General features: G+C 33.6%; 1 protein-coding gene across 1 annotated transcript in view; it reads left to right on the forward strand.

Annotated features, from left to right (window-relative positions):
* Window positions 1–812: 812 nt before the first annotated feature.
* Window positions 813–20,099, forward strand: part of LOC102805688 (aryl hydrocarbon receptor-like) — a 51,989-nt gene continuing 32,702 nt past the window's right edge. The window contains exons 1-2 of the mRNA XM_006816021.3: window positions 813–1,273; window positions 1,584–1,771. Of these exons, the coding sequence (XP_006816084.1) occupies window positions 1,236–1,273; window positions 1,584–1,771 (226 nt within the window). The 5' untranslated portion in view covers window positions 813–1,235. The remainder of the gene's footprint in view (window positions 1,274–1,583; window positions 1,772–20,099) is intronic.

Genomic DNA, 20,099 nt, shown 5'->3' on the forward strand with positions numbered 1-20,099 from the left:
TTCGTAATATGAAACACATCTCCCCCACCGCTTCAGAGTGATTATTTCACTTGTGTTCATGGTTTTATCATTGAACCCTCGTTGAAGCTACGGTACACGCGCACTCGTCGAGATACGGGATACGTTTCCCGATAAACGAATTGCCCCTTAATAGGTTGATGTTTGATCTATGTCAAATAATCCATCCAAAATAGATCATCGGACTCTTCCGGTGGACTTTTATTATATTAGTATATTTTCGACGGAATAACACAGAACCCTTCTATCGGGAGAGCCTCGAGGGGGGGGGTGCCGTATGGTATTCATAGATAGATAGATAGATAGATATTTTATTTGACACAAAATTTAGCATGAATGAAAAAAACATACAATAAATCAATGGTCAAGAAAAACACAAATAAAACAATATACTAAACTAAAGCTTAGATATAAAATCAATAAATTTTCCCAAGCAATTATTCATGATCCACGCGTACGCCTGTTTGTTCGAGATCATTGATATAAATGCAAGTGCGTACTCCACGAGAATTGAGGAAGAAAAAGAGTTACAGAAACGTAAAACAACCGTGCCTCCAGTCTCTATCATTTATACCCGCTGTCATTTAACGTTTTTTTCATTCAGTTTGCTGGCCTTCAAATACGCGTATCCTCCGATAACCCCAGAGAGAACAATCAACCGTAATGTCCTTGATGGTGACTGGCAGTTGTAAAAGAGCTGCCGTGGGCGCTGATTGGCTGACTAAACGTCGGAGTGGGCAGGTAATGGATACTTGTTCTTTCGCTTGACGAACGTTTCGACTGTCTGTCAAAATTCGTGGGTGGGAGCGAGCTGCTTGGCATTCCCGTCGACGCTACCCACATTTGCACGCCACAATACTCAACTCATTTCCATGGAAATCGCTACATTTGCGGTGAATTCGATACACGTGATTGGTTGATGGGTTTATTTGGCGAGCGTGGACGTCCGACTTGAAACTCAGCGGTACTATTTCCGTAACGATACGTACGATCGTTAGAATATTCTTTTTTCTTCCCCAAAGTTGAGTTGATTTGATCGGACTTTTCTGCTTGATGCGTGTGTGTTCGCCTCCCGTGTCCCCATTCAACCCCGCTTGGTGGCAGCGCCATTGAAATCATATGTATAGTTGGTAAAGTGCACCAAAGTTACCGATCGAAGCCCGCCTAGTACACTTCAGTGGAAACAAGTCTGATCTCCGACAACGGTCACTGGCAGCATGTACGCCGGTCGCAAAAGGAGACGACCTGTTAAACGGTAAGCCTTAATTAATATAATCTCACACACCAGTCTAGAGCTCGACACTCGCCGTTCTGTGGCTAAAATCTGTGAGCACGCTAACTTATAGGCATAGATCGCGTGACTGATCCCCGCCATACTCCCTGTCTCGCACACATACAACTTGTTTACAATCTGTTGTGCTACGGTAAATTGTTAGTTGGCTTGCAACGGATCTTCTGGTCGACACGCACACCTCTTTACAACACGGCATTAAAATCATTAAATCGACTCGAAACGGAAGCCGTTTTTTGTGTGCGTGTTGACATGCGTGTGTATTTTGTTTTAGGGTACCTCGGAATCTGGACAACGAAGTAAAATCGAACCCCAGTAAAAGACATCGAGACCGGCTCAATAAAGAACTCGACAACTTGGCAGCGCTCCTACCGTTTGACGAGGACGTAATTTCCAAATTGGACAAATTGTCAATATTACGACTAAGTGTTAGCTACCTACGAAACAAGAGCTTCTTCCAATGTAAGTTAATTGATATCATTCTCTCCTAAAATCACTTGAAATTCTTGTTTTGTTTTTTGTATGCTGTCTGACCTTACGACCATGTTGACATAAATGCAATTTTGTTTACATTTGGGATCAGCAAAACACCCCCTTGCACTGCGGTTGTTCCCCCAGACACGTTTTGTGACCGCCGTCCGTTCAATGGTTCCATCATTTGCATCACCGCGGCCCGACTAACGCATCTACTGGCATCCGAAGTCCGCTTCACCTGTGGTCCGCTGGCCACTTTGCGTTCATTATATAAAACCGCACACCCACACTGTAAATTACCCAACGTCTCTTCCTATATGCTTTTTAGTGGCCCTTTTTCATATTATACATTTAAAGGCACTGCTTCGATCCACTGCCTGTTTTGATATAACGGTTCCCGCATTGTGAAACTATAGAACGCACGCCGTTCAAAATACGGTATATGAAACATTTGTGTTGCATTGTGTTTGAATTTGACCAATCTCATCGAGTTTCAATTGATGAGACTGCTTGTTCTAGAATATAGAAATTGAATTTTAGTCCACAAATTTTAAGTTCTTTCAACTTTTTATTAGAAATATTTGTATTTTAAGAAATGAGCTAATGATTCACCATAATTAACTGAGTGTATTAAACAAGCTCATACTAAAAATATACCTACAATTTCTTAGCCATCTCTTTTTATATTAGATCATCATGATTCTGTTTTGTCAAATTTAACTGGGTATTTCTGATCATTCTGTTCCATATGATTGGAGTTTTCTGCTGCCAGTTAGATCTGTTACAATAATAGCACATATTTTGTGTGTGCATATTGCATGTACACGGCACATTGTTTCTCACATTGTTCAACTTGCGTCGTTTGAAAAAAAAAAAAGTATGTCTATATGCATTGTTTTTGCTAAGACTTGGGATGCAAATATCACTGTTAGAGAAGTTTGGTAATATTTATTGCAGATAGCGTTATTTAACAAATTCCTGTGGGGAACTCAAGTAACAAATTGGGGAACTTGTTTGCAAAAATACTAATAAATATGGTGAGAAAGGTACCGGTAATGGAAATTAAAAAAAAAAAATTTAATGGCATGCTGCATCAAAGATGAAACTGAGGTTGCCATGTTTGTGTGCCGACTGCGGAACTGAAAATGGCTTGTCTTCTGGATGGCAGTGGAATGGCACATTCCTGTACCCAATTTAGTCGGGCATCTCAGCGTTCTTCTTCAAGCCCATCCTACTTGCTCTGTATGCGTGCATGTAGCACCGATGACACACTGTTTGAGTGTGTACCATAATTCTGTGCAGCAACCTTTACAAAGATATTATTCACTTGATGTTAATCCTTGTCCAAGTTTTCTCTTCATCTTTTTATCGTTCGCGATAAATCAGCAGAGAACATGATGTACGTTAATTGGTCTTTAGTATCGGTCACAAATTGTGTTCGTTATCCCTTCATTTTACAAACATATTTTCCTGAATGTTGCAGTGAAACATTTTCTCTCGCTGAATTGTTGAAATTGTCTGACGTAGAAACTCATCATCATCTCAAATTTACCCAGCTTTTACAATATTAGAAAATGATCTCTTTTTTTATTGACCTGGAGAGCATGGTATATATAGGGGGGGGGGTATATGTTTGTTTGTTTGTACTGTCTATAGCTTTTTAAACTGTAATTGATATCCTGAGCAAAGATACTGATAATGTGTGTGTGATGATTGATACATAACTGGAGGGAAACAAAAAGTGTACAGAGCTGAGAATGCTCAAATTTCCTATTATTTAATGGTACTGGAAATCATTATTTTTGCAATTTCACTATGGTGATGCTATAATCGTTGAAATGATAAAACCTCACTGATGGTAAAAAATTTCTGGAGACAACTAATTTTGTCTTGAAAAAAAAAAATTGAGGGCAGTGGTGTAAAAAGTATTATCATACAGCTCTGTGAAAGTTGGCAATTCAGTGCAAGTCTGTGGTAGAGAAGTCAGGGGGAAATATTAATCAGTGATATTTCTTAGGTTAGGAAATAACATTGAAGTAACCAATATGTGTTCTTAATTCATGACAGTTGTGCTTTCTATCTGACTTACAATTGAAATTGTCAACAGTAATATAATTAACTTATATCACTACATTTTGTGATTAAGGTCATTCATATTACTTGAAAAATAATTTGTAAAATAAAAAAAAAATATTGAGAACTGTTTTAAGATTGGTGACTTGTGAATCATGTTTAGATAAGCACTGTGTATAACCTCTATTTCAACTCTCGTTTTTTTTTTCCATTGAAAATTCTTCTTCGGTGAAAATGTAGCATTTCAAGCCTATTTGATTTTAGATGTTTCGCCTTAAAATCTTTGACCAAATTATGCATCTTTGGAATGCAAAGTAGTCTGTTTTTTTCATGCTGTATTATAAGACTACCCCTGTAAAATTAGAGTTCCTGGAATTACGGCTAAAAAATTCATTTAATGTAGGCACATATCCATCACATGTGAATTGATAGTACTTATAGAGATCATGTTGTGTATCTCCATCTAACTGCATGTGTATATTGGTGTATGAGTGAAATACACTACTCCACATTTTTCTGTCCAAACTGCACATGTATATTCTAAACTCCTTTCTATTTCCTGTGTAACTTGCACATTCCTAATATTGTTACCGTAACATTGTTAGATTGTTGTTCCGTAGTATTGTGGGTTTGACATATGCTTGCCCCACCTTGTGGGAGGTTACAGAGAAAGTCATTTCATTTCATTCATAGCTAAGCGCCATAATGAGCACTGCTATTTCGGGCATTTTCAAAGCTGATCAGTGGAGTTGAAACACAAACAAACAAACATAAATTTTAAATATTTAAATTTTATGCATAATAAAGGGAGTAATTTTATGCATAATAAGTAAATACGAGTTGTAAAGAATATCAGTTAGAATTGTGTTTTTTCTTTTCACTACAGAATTTCAAAAATGTCAACAAAACTAGAAAAGACAAGTTCCGACTGATGATGATAAAATTGTACAATCTTTTTTTTATAAACGTCATATGATTTGCATATCATTTACATATTATTTGCATATACTTTTCATATATTACCTATAGCCCACACTTTATTTTATTGACCATTCCGACAGTGTAATCCAATATCTGGCTAAAAATTGCTGAAAACATTATCGACAGCGCGGTGAGTAGAAGAGCTTAGTCCTGAACATAGCAGGCTGCGTTCAGTCAGGATCAAATATTTCTAAACTAAACAAATTAAATTTTGCTATAAAAAAAATTATTTCATGTTCAACCTGTAACAATACATTTTATTTTTGTTTTTTTAATAATAACAGACACAAATGACAGGCTGTGATGGTTTGGTAATACCAAGTAAAAATAAGCAACATGAAAGTGCTCATCCGTAGATAATTTGTGATAACAATCATCTACCATATTTTCTCTATTAGAAGCACATACACTGTAATTTAGGCAAACAGCTCCCTTTTGCACCTCCACCCCTAACCCTAACACTAACCCTACCCATACTCTCCAGCACTCCAATTAAATTGTATATGCCCCTCCTAAGGAAACCTATAGTTATCTAGAGGGGGCATTTACAATTGAATTGAGGGGCTTGGGGTGAGGGTTAGATTTAGAGGCGAGGAGCGAAAGGAACTCTTCCCTAATTTAGCATTAAAGGGCGGTGATCGTCGCGCCACGTCCTGTTCGATATGGGACTCATAGCGACGTATACATCGCGTGTAAAATACATTGTTTGTTCTCATGAAATTCGAACATGCGATGACTACTGCTCTTTAAAGTTGTATTCCTACTTCATATTATATGCAGAACTTCTTCCACTGGTTATTTTGATCACCATAAAACTTTGAAAAATGATAGAAACAGTTGTTATGGCAATAAATTTGGGAATCTTAGGGACACTAATACATTGTTCCCATTAGAAAAAGTTACGTTGGCATAAGTTGTGTGATATAAATAAAAAAAGATAAGGATCTCATATTTTGCGTTCGCACCAGCAACTTTTTGGTTGGCCATATATTTCTGTCTTTCGTGTACTATATTTGAATCAAGCAATAATAGTTGCGAATACCCCGCCATCAAAACGGTTTAAACTCAGCCATTATTAAATCCATTTATGTTGTCGTCGGCATAACTTTTTCACAACTTTTGGTTTTTTTGACGTAAGTTACGGCCTAAAGCGTCACAAAAAACAGATGAGAACAGAGTATGAAGCTAGCCTGCACTGAAAGTCGTGGTGTCTAATCAGCAAATCAAACTTAATTTTTGTTGTTATATTTACAAGTTTTTCAGGAGAGGTTTCAAAATTTGATTTCATGATTCAATTTGATAAGATATCTCACAAACTAAACAAACCCCAAATATTACTTTTAGGGCTCATTGGGAAAATCAGAAAATTTTGTGAAAATTTCATACAAAGTGGAAATGCAAACAAAAATCCCCATCTTATTAAACTTAAATCATTTTTGACTTAATAACATCTTTTTTTTTAGTCTTCTTATAACTGAAATAATGCTGTAAGTTACTGATAATTTTGTACTGTAATATAACATTTTATTCACAAAATATTTTCTCCAAAATCCTGTAAAATAATTATTGATAGAAAAAACATAATCATCAGAACTGTGTAAGCAAAATTAAAAAATATATATTTTGGTACGAGTTTTCAAAAAGTAATACAAATATAATATTTCCAGACAGAATCAATATCTGAATATATGTTTGCTTTTGTTGATCACAGACTGGGCTATGCTGGCCGATGTAAGAGGAATATTAATGTGGATATTCTATATACGTAAATATCATAATTATGTTTATTTTGTCTCACATGTTATTTAGACTCCTTTGCAATTTAATATGTTGCAGATGTTGTTGTTTTTTCTTCTTAGTATTTGTTTAATATGTATTATTTTATCCATCAGATGTAAAAAAAACAAAAAAAAAAACAGTCCAGCATAAACATTGTTAGGCAAATCCTTCACTTAATGAAAATAAATACATTTTTGTAAAAAACTGACACAGTTGTTGATGGCATGCAGTTATCATGATTTATCCCGAGATAGGGGAGGGGGGACTCACCCGGATTTTGGATGCTCTGAAGCCAGTAAAAAACTGTATCCAAAAAAATTTACCTTGCAGGCTTTTTTTGGCTCAAAAATTAGATATCTTCATAAACTTGAAAGAGCAGAAATATAAGAAATCAAAGTTGTTAATTTTTATCTAAAAGTAGTTGTTTATGATTATTTATACCATCAAGAAGATGCTTCAAAGTCTTGTATCTGAATAAAATGTGATTCCTTCAGTCTAGATGATTCCCAGACATGGGAGAATAAAAAAAATTAAATCCTCTTTTTAAGGACTACGTATCTATACAAATTACATCTTCCGTAGAATCAATAGATCGCAGTATAATATTTGTTATAACATAATTTAATACAACAATATATTTTTGGGCTTTGATGTAATAATGAAATTTCACTTAAAAAGAAAACAGCCGTAACTAATGTAATATGCATGCAAAATTCAGTTTTTATAGATGATGTAAAAGATTTGGGTTTGGCATAGATTTTAATTCATTGATGTTGTTTTCAAACTGGAATTTAGAAATTGATTTGATGAATATTATATTTTTTTTGGGTCTGTAATACTATCAGAAAGTGATAAAGAATTCCAACAAACATTTTCACAAAATTCATTGCTTATTTGGTATTTTGTTATTTTTACCTAATTCAATTATTCTAACTTCTAACCTATAACTAACTTCTAGTGTGAAAATTGATATTAATTGGATGTTTCTATTTTCTTCAACAAGTTAATTTCAATCACAACTTGTTAGCTGGATTAATGCAGGCGATATTAATGTGAGCATTTATCTGTAGAAACTTTGTGTCCGTGATGATTTCTCTCGGCATCATTTACAGCATTTTTTATTGTTGTCTTTAAAGGCACTTATACCAAAGACAATTTTTAAATCTATATTTTTGAAAAAAAAGTACTCTACTTGGAACTATATGATTCCATATAGTTCCATGAGTTGTTTAAGTATGCAACAAAATTCTTGGTAACTATAGAGATATAAGTTGTTTCGTATACTACTGTAAAATGACTAATTTTCACTGGGTTTAAATTTCACTGATTTAGCATTTCAGGCATATTCAGTGGGTTTTAAATTCACGGTTTTAATGTGTTCTATGCTTAATTTTACATATTCACTGGGTTTTAATTTAGCGCATTTTCCAGTCAGCGAAATAAGCAAAATCAAAACCCAGTGAATAATTAATCCTTTTACAGTATACCAAGCTCCACTTTTCTGGAACAATGTCTCGCATTAAGGCAGTCAGTTTATTTGTGTATTATGACCACAACAACACTGATCACTTTTGTGTTGGGAAGTGTTTCCAATAAAAGATGATTTTAGTGGAATTTCACTTTGACACTGGGGGGAGGATGCTGAACATAAAGCTATCAGACAGGACTTCAGCCTTGAACAATAATTCATTAAACACTACAACAACACATGCCTAATGGATGGGGAGCCCCCTGAGAATTTGGGATGAACAAGTGAATTAGATGAGTGGATTGGGATTTAATATAAATCCAACATCATTTTGTATCCATTAAGTAGTTTGTTTTAGATTTGGATTGGATCATAGACTGAACTGTTTAAGACTTAAACCAGTCTAGACTGGTTTGGACCGGTATCTAGTTAGATTGACAGTGTTACAAACTGGAATGAACTGGTTTGGGCTAGACTGGTCTGGACCAGTTTGGACTGGTTTGAACCAGTATCTACCTAGATTGATATAGTGATCTCATTGACTGTACTGGTCTATGACTTGTTTGAAGCAGCTAGTATTTACTGGTACATCAGGCACAGTCAAGGAGCAATGAGCAGAACGAGCAAATCATTCCCATATTTCTTCTGTATCTGAAAAAAAAATTAACTTAACAAGTGAGTACTGTCTCTGCAGTAGATAGTTCACAAGTGTCTTTCTAGTCTGTCCACAACATTTTAAACATGTCTCCATCCATATATCCCTGACCCACATGACTTTAATTGGCAGAAGTATCCCCTCCTTATTCTTTCTACGTAAATTTCCCCCTCTTCTAGTTTGTTTCTATAGCTACTGGACAGATTTCTCCCTTTTTTGAAAAATATTACCTCAAGCAAAAATTGTCCTGTGCTCGAAGATTCTTCCTTGCTCACAACAAATCTTAGGAGGTACATTTATTTTCAAACAAGGTGGCAAAAAACTAACCCACTGCTACAATTCGTATTACACTTTTATAATGCATTTTTCTATAATTTTTCTAATCAATTTTCGATCAAATGGACACAATCTTCCATTGCCAACAGAAATTGATATGGGAAAAAAAATTATGCTTTTTTTCTTCTGTTTTGTAAAATATTACAAAACTTGACTTCACAGGTGTGAGAAATCGCCAAACAAATTTCTTAATGAACGGCTCTGTCTGACCTCTCCTATTTGTAGAACTGTCAACTATACCGTCCAATAAACACTTTTTACCTAATTATGATTTTTGAAAGAAAAAAAAAATCAATTACAGATGATATTATATCTATATGTGAAAAAAACAAACAAATGCAAGGTTGGGGAAATGTATATAAAACCTGAAGTTATACCCTATTTTGTGAATCGTTCACACGAGCCATTACAGTCCTACACTATGTATTCATGCAGGAATAAAAGGTTTACGAAGGCTATAGTGATGGTGCGATTATCTCGTCAACCAAAGACGAACATGACAGACTTCCTGTATACATGGATCTTATACTCAAGGTTATTCCCTCTGTTAGGCCATCTATAATAAATATTATGCTTCTCACTAATATGCTAGATAACTGACCTTAGGCTATTGACTTTGATGTACGAAAACAGATTAGTGTTTAGATACCATATTTGCTCTATTAGAAGTGTATCTACAATAAAAGTTCTTGTAAATTAAAGTTAATTTATTTTCTGTTAAATCATTGTGTCTTATTTTGACTGATGTAGTCTCGCATCTGTTGTTGACATTTAAGTGCATTCATTTTTAATAGAGCAAATTACATGCATGTTTGGATCAACTCATTAAAAACTAAGTATTATTTAAGTTTAAATTAGACAAACTGTTCTACACGGATACTATGGACATAACAAATCCATTCCCTTCTTTTTTAAATATTTATAAACTATAATGGCAGTTGCTTTCAACCAGTCAATAAACAAGCACAGTGCATCACTTGAAAATGTTCCAATTTTATTCTGTCACCAACAATAAAAAATCTCTCGTTTCAGTTTGAATTCTGAAATTTATAAATATTTATAAAAATGAATGGAATGGGTTTGTTGTGTTGATAGTAAATCTTATTAAAAATAGTTAATGGATATAATAGTAGTAAGACTGTTCAGTTGAAACCATGGTTCCATGCATAAAAGTGGTACTATATATATAGCGTCATATAACTAATTATTTCATTGCAAATACTCGACTTTGCAATGTTCCACAACTGTCTATCATTGTTGAACACTATGGCCTGCGTATTTGTGTTCATTCCAGCAGATTATCATTAATTTTAATCTATTAATATTCCTCATAATCATAAACACTCTTTTAATTGAATTACTACCATTTCCAAACGTTTTTCGTACCCGCTGAATTATTAGCTTATTTAGATTCGTTGGATTGTGGCTATTCACAAGAACTCTCTGAACAGTTCTTTTCACAAATTTCCTTGTTTGTCTGTGGCTTTCCTATCAAATTCTGTCTACTGCATTTCACCGTTTCTTTGTGTGAGTGTAATCACACTAAAAAAAAAAAAAAAAAAAATGCAGCGGTTTTAAAGATTGCCAACTGATTCATGGATGTTTGATTGGCAGGCATATTTGCTGGTAGAGTGTCGTCGCACCCTGACAAATTAAAGTCTCTGTTCGTTTTACAATCCATCATGTTGCTCGTAACATTACGGCATTGATCAGCGACAATATCCCTCAGTATATGGCTTAAATAATTCACACAGGATTGTGGAATCAAGTCAACCATCAACTTTTTTAGAATATTATGATTCACAATCATTAATCTCGTATTTGCCGTCTCCCATTGTTCATTTCTTTTTGATTACACATTTTTTTTATTCAACATATTTTTACCAGAACCAATCAATAGTGGAAGCGTATTTCCAATAGGAGTATCGCACATATATACCGAAAATTGCATTTATTGTACGCTCCACCACTGAAATGTAACATATTGTGGTCATAGAACTGTCTCTTATTTACATAAGCGCATACACTAGTTTCTATGTAGATGCACAACTTAAAGTTGGGTTGAGTTGAGAGGGCAGCCAATTACAATATTACCTAAGCATTGAAGGAACAATGTAGAAAATAGATGAGTACACCAGGGCCAACTTATTGGGCATTAGGGAAATTGAATCTGATCAGAGAATTTGACGAAAAGTTGACAACAAAAGTTGTAATTTTTAGCCAGGCTAAAAAAAAAAAAAAAAAAAAAAAATTTGCTTGTTTAATAAAGCAATGCATTTTGTGACAATAGGAGTGGAATTCATTCATAAAGCATGATTGAAAAAAACAAAACAAAAAGATAGTTAAACAGGGCAGATGTCATCATGTGAAAAAAACCTACGTAAGAAAAACACAAAAAAATTGGTTGTATAGTTATAGTTATAGCTTAGATATAAAAGTGAGGGTTGGTGTATTTGTATACTAGGATACCAGCAAAATGTCAACACGATGACAAGCCAATGATATAGAGACATATAAAAATAGCTCGTCGTTTCAGGGCATGTTACAGCATTTTCAGGTCGTGACAATATAAATGTGAGTTATATATATACAGTACCAGTAGTAAAGCAAGGGGAGAGGGTGAGGGGAGTGAGGAGATTAATTACCGTGTAGTTTACCTGGCGTTTCATTTCTTTATATTTTCATAAAAGATCTTTTGTTGAGTATTTATCATTTACAAGATTATAGTGATTACATGCCTTTCTGACCCAAATAGTTAATTGGCTCAATATCAGGTCTTGTGACCCACCCACGAGTGAATCAAGATTTTGACACTGAGTACCACCCAAGATTGAAATATTTTTCATACCATTTGAGAACATTTTTGGTACTTTGTGTCAAAATGTTTCGTACTTCCCAGCGAATATGAATACCGCACAGATAGAAGTGGGCGTATGTCTGGATCCAGCCCTGCCACCCACCGTTACTAACATGTGAAAAAATACTGAGCGATATACAATGCTTATTATTCGATGATTAACCTTCATATTTTGTTTTGTTTAAACTGTTGTAATATTAAATCAGATGATATCTGTTTTTTTCATATCATTTTTGAGCCTAAATATGAAGGTCAATGTAGAAAAAAATGACTCATCATCATATTGTCATTTATAGTCACCATTTCCAAATTCTTTTTATGTTTGGATTTAATTAGTAAGAATTTTGGAATTGATGAATTTTACTGAAGTTTTACAATTTTGTTGGTGTAAGTAACAGTGGAGAAAACAAACCAAATAGGGGACAGTTTGGTTGATCAACAAATATGGCAGTTGGGTAAAAATGACCCCCTAGCTTGGAAACCAAAAACTGCAATGATTTAGGAACCTTTTCCAGCTTAGGGGGCATTATACCTCTACCCTAAAAAAAAGGAATCATTTTAGTCAATATTGTAGTCACAACCAAAATTTATACTGTAAATCGCTTTTATTTTGTGAAAAACTAATTTTCACAAGTCACAGAAAATCACAAAATATTGTTGTGTTGACAATTTTTCTAGAGTCTTACAACCATTATGTCAGTGACTTTTGCAAAATTTTGTCTTCATAAATACCATATAACCGTGATATCACAAAACGAATTTCAAAATAACAAAAATATTCCCCAATAAGAGAAAACTGCCATCTATTATGAAATGAACAAATCTAAGAAAAGACAACTTTACGGACAAATATTTTAAAATCACTACCGATATTTCAGACGTATATTTTTACATAAACATTGATGTCAGCTTGCTTTAAGCCCATGGCCACATCAGATAATGAGTGAAGCATAAATAAAAAATAATTATGCAAAAATAAATAATTACCAGTAATTAGATTACCACTCGCAATACAAATAAAAAATAAAAATGCATGGAAAATTATTTAAATTTATTGAATTTTACGAAGGCATGATCTTTCTTAGTTGCAATGTCCTATTGTAGTGCTCCTTTGTACATATTGTACATTGAATACTGATGGGCTGTGGGCTAGGAATTATGGGATGGCTGTTATATTTAAATGCTTAATATTCACAGACAGTATTAAGTAGTTAATGTGTTCACTAACCACATAATGTAATTGTCACTCAAATACTTAATGGTTGTCACTGGTGGTTCATTGACATTTTTCAATAACAGAAATAATTGATGTTGAAGTATTTGTATATATCAAAACTACATCAGATGTTTTCTGGATGTGTGTATGTGTTTGTATGGCATAGCTGTATTGATATTATCTATGAAATAGATGTAGATGTAATCGATAATTCTTATGGTCAGCAGTTGGTAGTCACTAGTCTGTTATTGGTACATGTACCTTTCATCGAGTACTAGTTGGTAGTCACCAGTCTGTTATTGCAACATTTCATTGGTCACTAGTTGGTTGTCACTAGTCTGTTTTTGGCATCTTTCATTGGTCATTAGTTAGTAGTCACTAGTCTGTTAATGGTACCTTTTATTGGTCACCAGTTTGAAGTCACTAGTCACTGGTCTGCTAGTAGTTGAACTATGTTATATCTCTTTCAAATTCAATATTGACCCTTGTATCTAGATATTGATCCTTGTATCCAAATATTGACCCTTGTATCCAAATATTGACCCTTGTATCCAAATGTTGACCCTTGTATCGAAATGTTGACCCTTGTATCGAAATGTTGACCCTTGTATCGAAATGTTGACCCTTGTATCCAAATATTGACCCTTGTATCCAAATGTTGACCCTTGTATCCAAATGTTAACTCTTGTATCCAAATATTGTTCTTGTATCCAAATGTTGACCCTTGTATCCAAATAATGACCCTTGTATCCAAATATTGACCATTGTATCCAAATATTGAACCTTGTATCCAAATATTGACCCTTGTATCCAAATGTTGACCCTTGTATCCAAATATTGAACCTTGTATCCAAATATTGACCCTTGTATCCGAATATTGACCCTTGTATCCAAATATTGTTCTTGTATCCAAATGTTGACCCTTGTATCCAAATAATGACCCTTGTATCCAAATATTGACCATTGTATCCAAATATTGAACCTTGTATCCAAATATTGACCCTTGTATCCAAATGTTGACCCTTGTATCCAAATATTGAACCTTGTATCCAAATATTGACCCTTGTATCCGAATATTGACCCTTGTATCCAAATATTGTTCTTGTATCCAAATGTTAACCCTTGTATCCAAATATTGACCCTTGTATCCAACTATTGACCCTTGTATCTAAATATTGACTCTTGTATCCAGATATTGACCCTTGTATCAAATATTGACCCTTGTATCCAAATATTGACCCTTGTATCCAAATATTGACCCTTGTATCCAAATATTGACCCTTGTATCCAAATATTGACATTTGTATCCAGATGTAATTGTAATTGTCAATTGTCCCAATGCACTTTATTTGTAAACAACAGTGGTAAGTACTCACACTACAGTTCTATTGAAATCATCGTTGTATCAAGTAGGTCATGCATTAAAGGTACTATCTGATGTCAATAATCAAATTCATTAAAGGTATGTAGTTCTAGGTACACAATTTACCATGCTTATATTTTTATCAAAATAATGAACATTAATAATAATACTTTCTTTGTAATCTTACTGAATTTGGCACTACCAATATTGCAATCTGAACCATTATAATTGCTGATCTGCTTGTATTGGATGAGACTTCTTTGTCCTACTGCTAACAAGGTTCAACGCCCTTTCAATTTGTTTAAGATCATATTGCTATTAAAATTAATATTTGACATCGAGCCACAGTGTAGACCACACATTAACAAAAGATGACATGCCCCACCACTAAAACAAATCCACTGATCAGCTGTTATACATGCATTAACACATGTCACTTGTTTAGATTGTACTTGGTTTCTGTGAACGTGTTTTCAATTGAGGAATTTACGCGGAGGACGCCCATATTGTGTGAACAGTAGCCACCCATGAAAAGCTGAACAAATAGCGTAGAACACTTGATAACTAATTTGTTGTTGAGGCGTTAATTGCTGACTTCAGTAAAAAAAATAGTTATCAAATATGGTTATTGTACGTCTTTACTGGACATCTGTTTTAAGTAGTTTGAATTGTTGCTGTCACTGATATTGTTTAGTTAACGGTGATGTCATCTATTGTCACAGATGTCAATCATTCCACTGGCTACAGTGGCATATCCTTGACCTAGCTTCCACCCACATTCCAAGGTAATAGTGTTACTCACTCTTGTCCTTGTTACAAAATGGCCTATTTTTAAAAGCAATTATATGCATAATTTTCTTATCCAACTTTGATTTTGAATATTAATAAAAAAAATGCTGTGAACACCGTGACAACCACTGAATAAAGAGAAAACTGTAAACAGGATTTTAATTATTCAAATGAAATGTTGATTTCCTGGGCAATTCCATTTTTGATAATCTGCCGCACGTTCAGTAAATGTACTGTATAAGCGGCTTTTCATTGAAGGAGAACGTGCATGTTCAGATGTTTTGGAATGCCGCAGTATCATCTTCTGCTTAAGATTTTTGGAACTTTATCACTATGGAAACCAAATTTACGTATATATCTCTATAAAATGCTATTTTTTGTTGCGTCAGATGGTGAATGCTTGTTTGAAAATCGAAGCTTATTATGTTTTAATTTTTGAAATAGACACTGGTCATTACCCTATATCTTTTGGTCAGGTAAAGTAATGACAGTACATACCAGATTATCTCTAATACCGTTAGCAGCACATACACATAGATAAATGTCAGAGTTGACTTTATAGTCAAAATAACTGTTATTGTTTTTCTGAATATGTATAATTGCAAAGCAGTACAAACTAGCTAATTAGTTGCATTACCATAGAAACCATAGCTGGTAGTTAATTAGTACTAAATCCAAAATTAACAAAAAAATTATACAAAAATTTGGACAAGTTGTTGCACCAGAATTTCAGCAGAATTCGATCTTAAGTATCGGTGGAGGTAATATCAGTCATGTGACTTGCATATTTCCTGTGTGCTTTTCTGAGAAGGTCCTGCCTCCCTAGTATAGCACGTAGGTTTGTATTGATTGACAGAACGCCTTTGTTTATGCTTTACTCTCGTCAGATTGATGTTTTGTTTCCAGTTGAAGTTGTAATCCACTAATGATATAGAAGTATAAAAGTACATTTCTTCTGAGATTAGTCTTTTAAAAAATGTTTGACGAGATGATGGTTGTTTTTCTGTTGCAGCTGCAAACTACTTTTTAATGCTTTTTTAAATCTACAAATTTTGGTCAGTGAAAATTTCTAAAGTCGTAAGTAGACGTACATAGTGCTTTGTACGCGTAAATGCCGTATTAACAGTTTATGAATGAATTGCATAATCTGATGAACACCAATCAGGAGTTGAATTAGTACCATTTGTACTTTTAATAAGTAACTGTTTAATTTATCAGAGACCATTAACCTTTTCACCACCAGGTCTCTCTTTTCATCACAAATTCACAAAATAGTTCCGTTTATAGTCTGCACTTTCCTTCAGAAGATTGGGACAAAAATAGCAAAATTTTTTGAGTAAAAACAGAAAATTGAATCAGTTTTGTCTGTTGGCTCCAAAATGAGGGTTCATTTCCAGAAATCTTGAAGAATATATGAAAAATTTGCAGAATAATTTAGGCAAAAAGTCTGGTGGTGTAAAGGTTAAAAGTGATTTATTGAATACCGTGTTTTCTCTATTAATATCGCATGCACATTATGCAAATGAGGTCTTTCTTATGGTCATCAAAATAAGTCATATTTAAATAATCCTAGATCAAGAAACTGCAAAGTTGTTTATATAATGCTGAAAAAATAAATTCGCTGGACTCAGATTTCACAGTATGATTTCATCGTGACATTTATATGATTTCTCGTTCACAATTTTCGGTGCAGCCAGTTTACGAGTTGTTATTCGGAATGCATTGATGGCTTGGTTCAATCACTCTGCGTGCCCCCAACTCTCCAACAGTTTACTAAGCGATACAGCTGGGTTTTTTTTTTTGTTTACAAGCAAAGAACTGACTAATAACCCCCTGGATTTAGTGGTATTTGTAATGACTGTGTTAGGTTTATTTTTATACCAGTGTTGTATATCTCAGTAAAAATCGTGGCCTTATATCAAATCAGTAAATTTTTTAAATTGTATATTTCGATTGTAAATTGTTACTGCATGATGTTAAGAAAATGGCCCAATAGCTTGGTAGCCATTTTGTTTATTACTTGGTGGCCTTATATGGTATATTGTTTGGGACACTTTCTAGCACAGTGATGTAGTTTCGTTTTCAAGTGAGTGGAAAAAATGGAAATGTAGGTGGTCCCAACAAAACTAAAAACCATGAAAAAAAAAAAAAAAAAAAAAAAAATAGCTGGTTTTTATTCAAAGTAGGTGGTCGTTTTACTAGCTCTTGTCTACTTTATATTCTGAACCCTTGACACTGAAGGGAGAAAAACACGTACTGCACATATCTACAGACAGAACGGATGGGAATTCGTTCATTATCAACTATTCTTAATAATACGATATGATATTTGTTAATATCTTTCCGGACGATTAATTATTAAATAATCCAGATGTTGATTATTTATAAGTATGTCAGTTGTCCTACTTATTATGTTTGCCAGTTCTGTTATATTCAGAATGATATACCTATATGTTGAACAGTAGGTGAAACAAACATCAATCTACTCGGTTGTACATGTCTTAATATGAAAATCAACGGTTTTGTGTGTTATTAGGATTTCCTGGTTGCATTGTGTCATGTAAGAAAGCTTGCTCACTCTTGACAGTTGTCAAAAAAATAGATCCCTATTGTCACTGACAGTTGTACAAATCTTGCTTTATAGTTCATGTGTAGTCTTTGTTTGTCTTCACCAAATAACATCATGAATAAATTAATAATAACATGACATGATGATGACATTCCTATATAGCAATTATGAGTTTAAAAATTACAAATTTACCACTGTGTTTATATTACCATAGAACTGATAGAATACATTTTACAGAAAGTTCCATTTTCCATGGAATGTTTACAATAGGTCCCATTTCTTTACATCTCCATTTCCGTGGAATCCTTATAAAAAGTCTAATTTCCCATATAAGGAATATAAAAAGTTTTATTTTTCATAAAATGCTAATAAAAAGATTAATTTCCCGTAGTATGCAAATTTCATTTTCTATGGGTTTATGTGATTCTTTTTAATTCTGTCCTATAGAATTGATACTTGAGTGAAAATTTGTCAGGCTAACGTTTTTCCATAATGTGTACTCATATTCTGAACCAACTGTAACAGCCCCATGTCTCAAAGCTGAACAAAAATAACAATTGTTTATAAAGTTTATGTCTGCGGTAGGCCAGTCGCATTCATGCAGAGAGCATTAGTTCAGGATTGTTGTTCAGTTGTATAAAATTACATTGACTGCATGGGAAACATGGAGAATTGTGGGTAGTACATGTAAAAAGACTCAAATACTATAAAATACTTGATTTTAGCTGGAATTAATTTTCACTGAAAAGATTTATGTATGTTTTGCGTGTATGGAATTTTCCTTTCACTGCTTTTTGATGAGTTGAATGTAAAATATAGGAAAAAAGGTATATTCATCGGATTTTATTTTGACTGAATCATCTCTTCATCAAAATAGCGAAAATAAAGTATTTTTAATACAGCATATGAATATGCTAATTAGATATCACATGATTGAATGTACCAATCCAATTGATCACAAATGTAGAATTGTGTAAAACATTCATCATAATTTTTGATCATTATTTCTCGCAAAAAACAAAATTTTGAGTGTATCGTAAAATATATTTAGAACTAAAATTAATAAATAAGTCTAGTCAGAGGCAAATACTTGTGAATACTGATTCATACATATAAATTTTTACATATTGCCACCAAACCTGATTTGTACTCAACTTGCTCAGCTCGGCTTCAGCAAATCAGATGAATTCCGTCAATTGAACAAATTTTCCCAAGAATTTACAAACACATCTCATATACATGTTCATATAATACACTCTAATTCTCGTGAATTTCCCGGGATAAAATAACAAAGTTATTCACCACTGGAAATTAACTGAGAGTGGTCACGTTTCCGCGTACATCGTGATCAGTACGTGGAGGACGGAGGATATTCAACCGCTAAATGTGATACAATGCGTTGTAGGTTATTGACCAGTATAATCTGTTGTAAAGCAGACCTCCGCATTGTGGGATGTTGTCTGCTTTCTCTCTTTTTAGTCTATCTTTATCGTCTGACTCATTTCAATGCTTTGAATAAAAAGAAACAACAAAGTATGACTTCATTTATTCAAAAAAAAAAAAATTAATGCGAACATTTGTATAAATAGAATACATACGTATGCATTGATTGTGTTCAATCACGTATTATTATGTATTGAAGTCTGTTTTTTTGTTTGTTCCAATTTTGAACTTACATATATTAAAAAACAAAACATTGTGCGTATTTTTTGTGACTGTTTCTGTTTCTTCATTGTAAAAGTCAATGACTGCGCAAGTAATTTCATAATTTTGTTTTCCCTCAAAGACGTAATATTCCCCTCAATCTGTCATATGGTGAACTAAAATTGTCATTTGCTCCGTTTTCCAAGGGGGAGGCTCAGGTAAGCGCCCACTCCTAAAAAATCATGATTTTCTGAGTTGAAGACACTGGGCGCTAACCCAACAAAATTTGCGTTCACAATTCTAAATTTTATGTATTATTGTTCTCCAAATCAAACAATGATATTAGATTAAATATAATTAATTGCAATCTTTTCAAACGTTGAGTTACCGATAATAATTTTTTTTATAGAAACAAAACAAAATATTAATCTGAATGAAAGTTTGCAATGACAGTAAAATTACACAAATTTTGCAAATTTGAAATAGACTAGACATCCAGCCTGCATCATTTGACTGGCAAGTATGTATAAAAAAAAAACGGTTTAGAATATCTTAAGTTTTCTTTCATTGTAAATGCAGATTTTGG

The sequence above is a fragment of the Saccoglossus kowalevskii genome, chromosome 11, assembly GCF_978046115.1.
Source record: "Saccoglossus kowalevskii chromosome 11, keSacKowa6.1, whole genome shotgun sequence".
NCBI lineage: Eukaryota > Metazoa > Hemichordata > Enteropneusta > Harrimaniidae > Saccoglossus > Saccoglossus kowalevskii.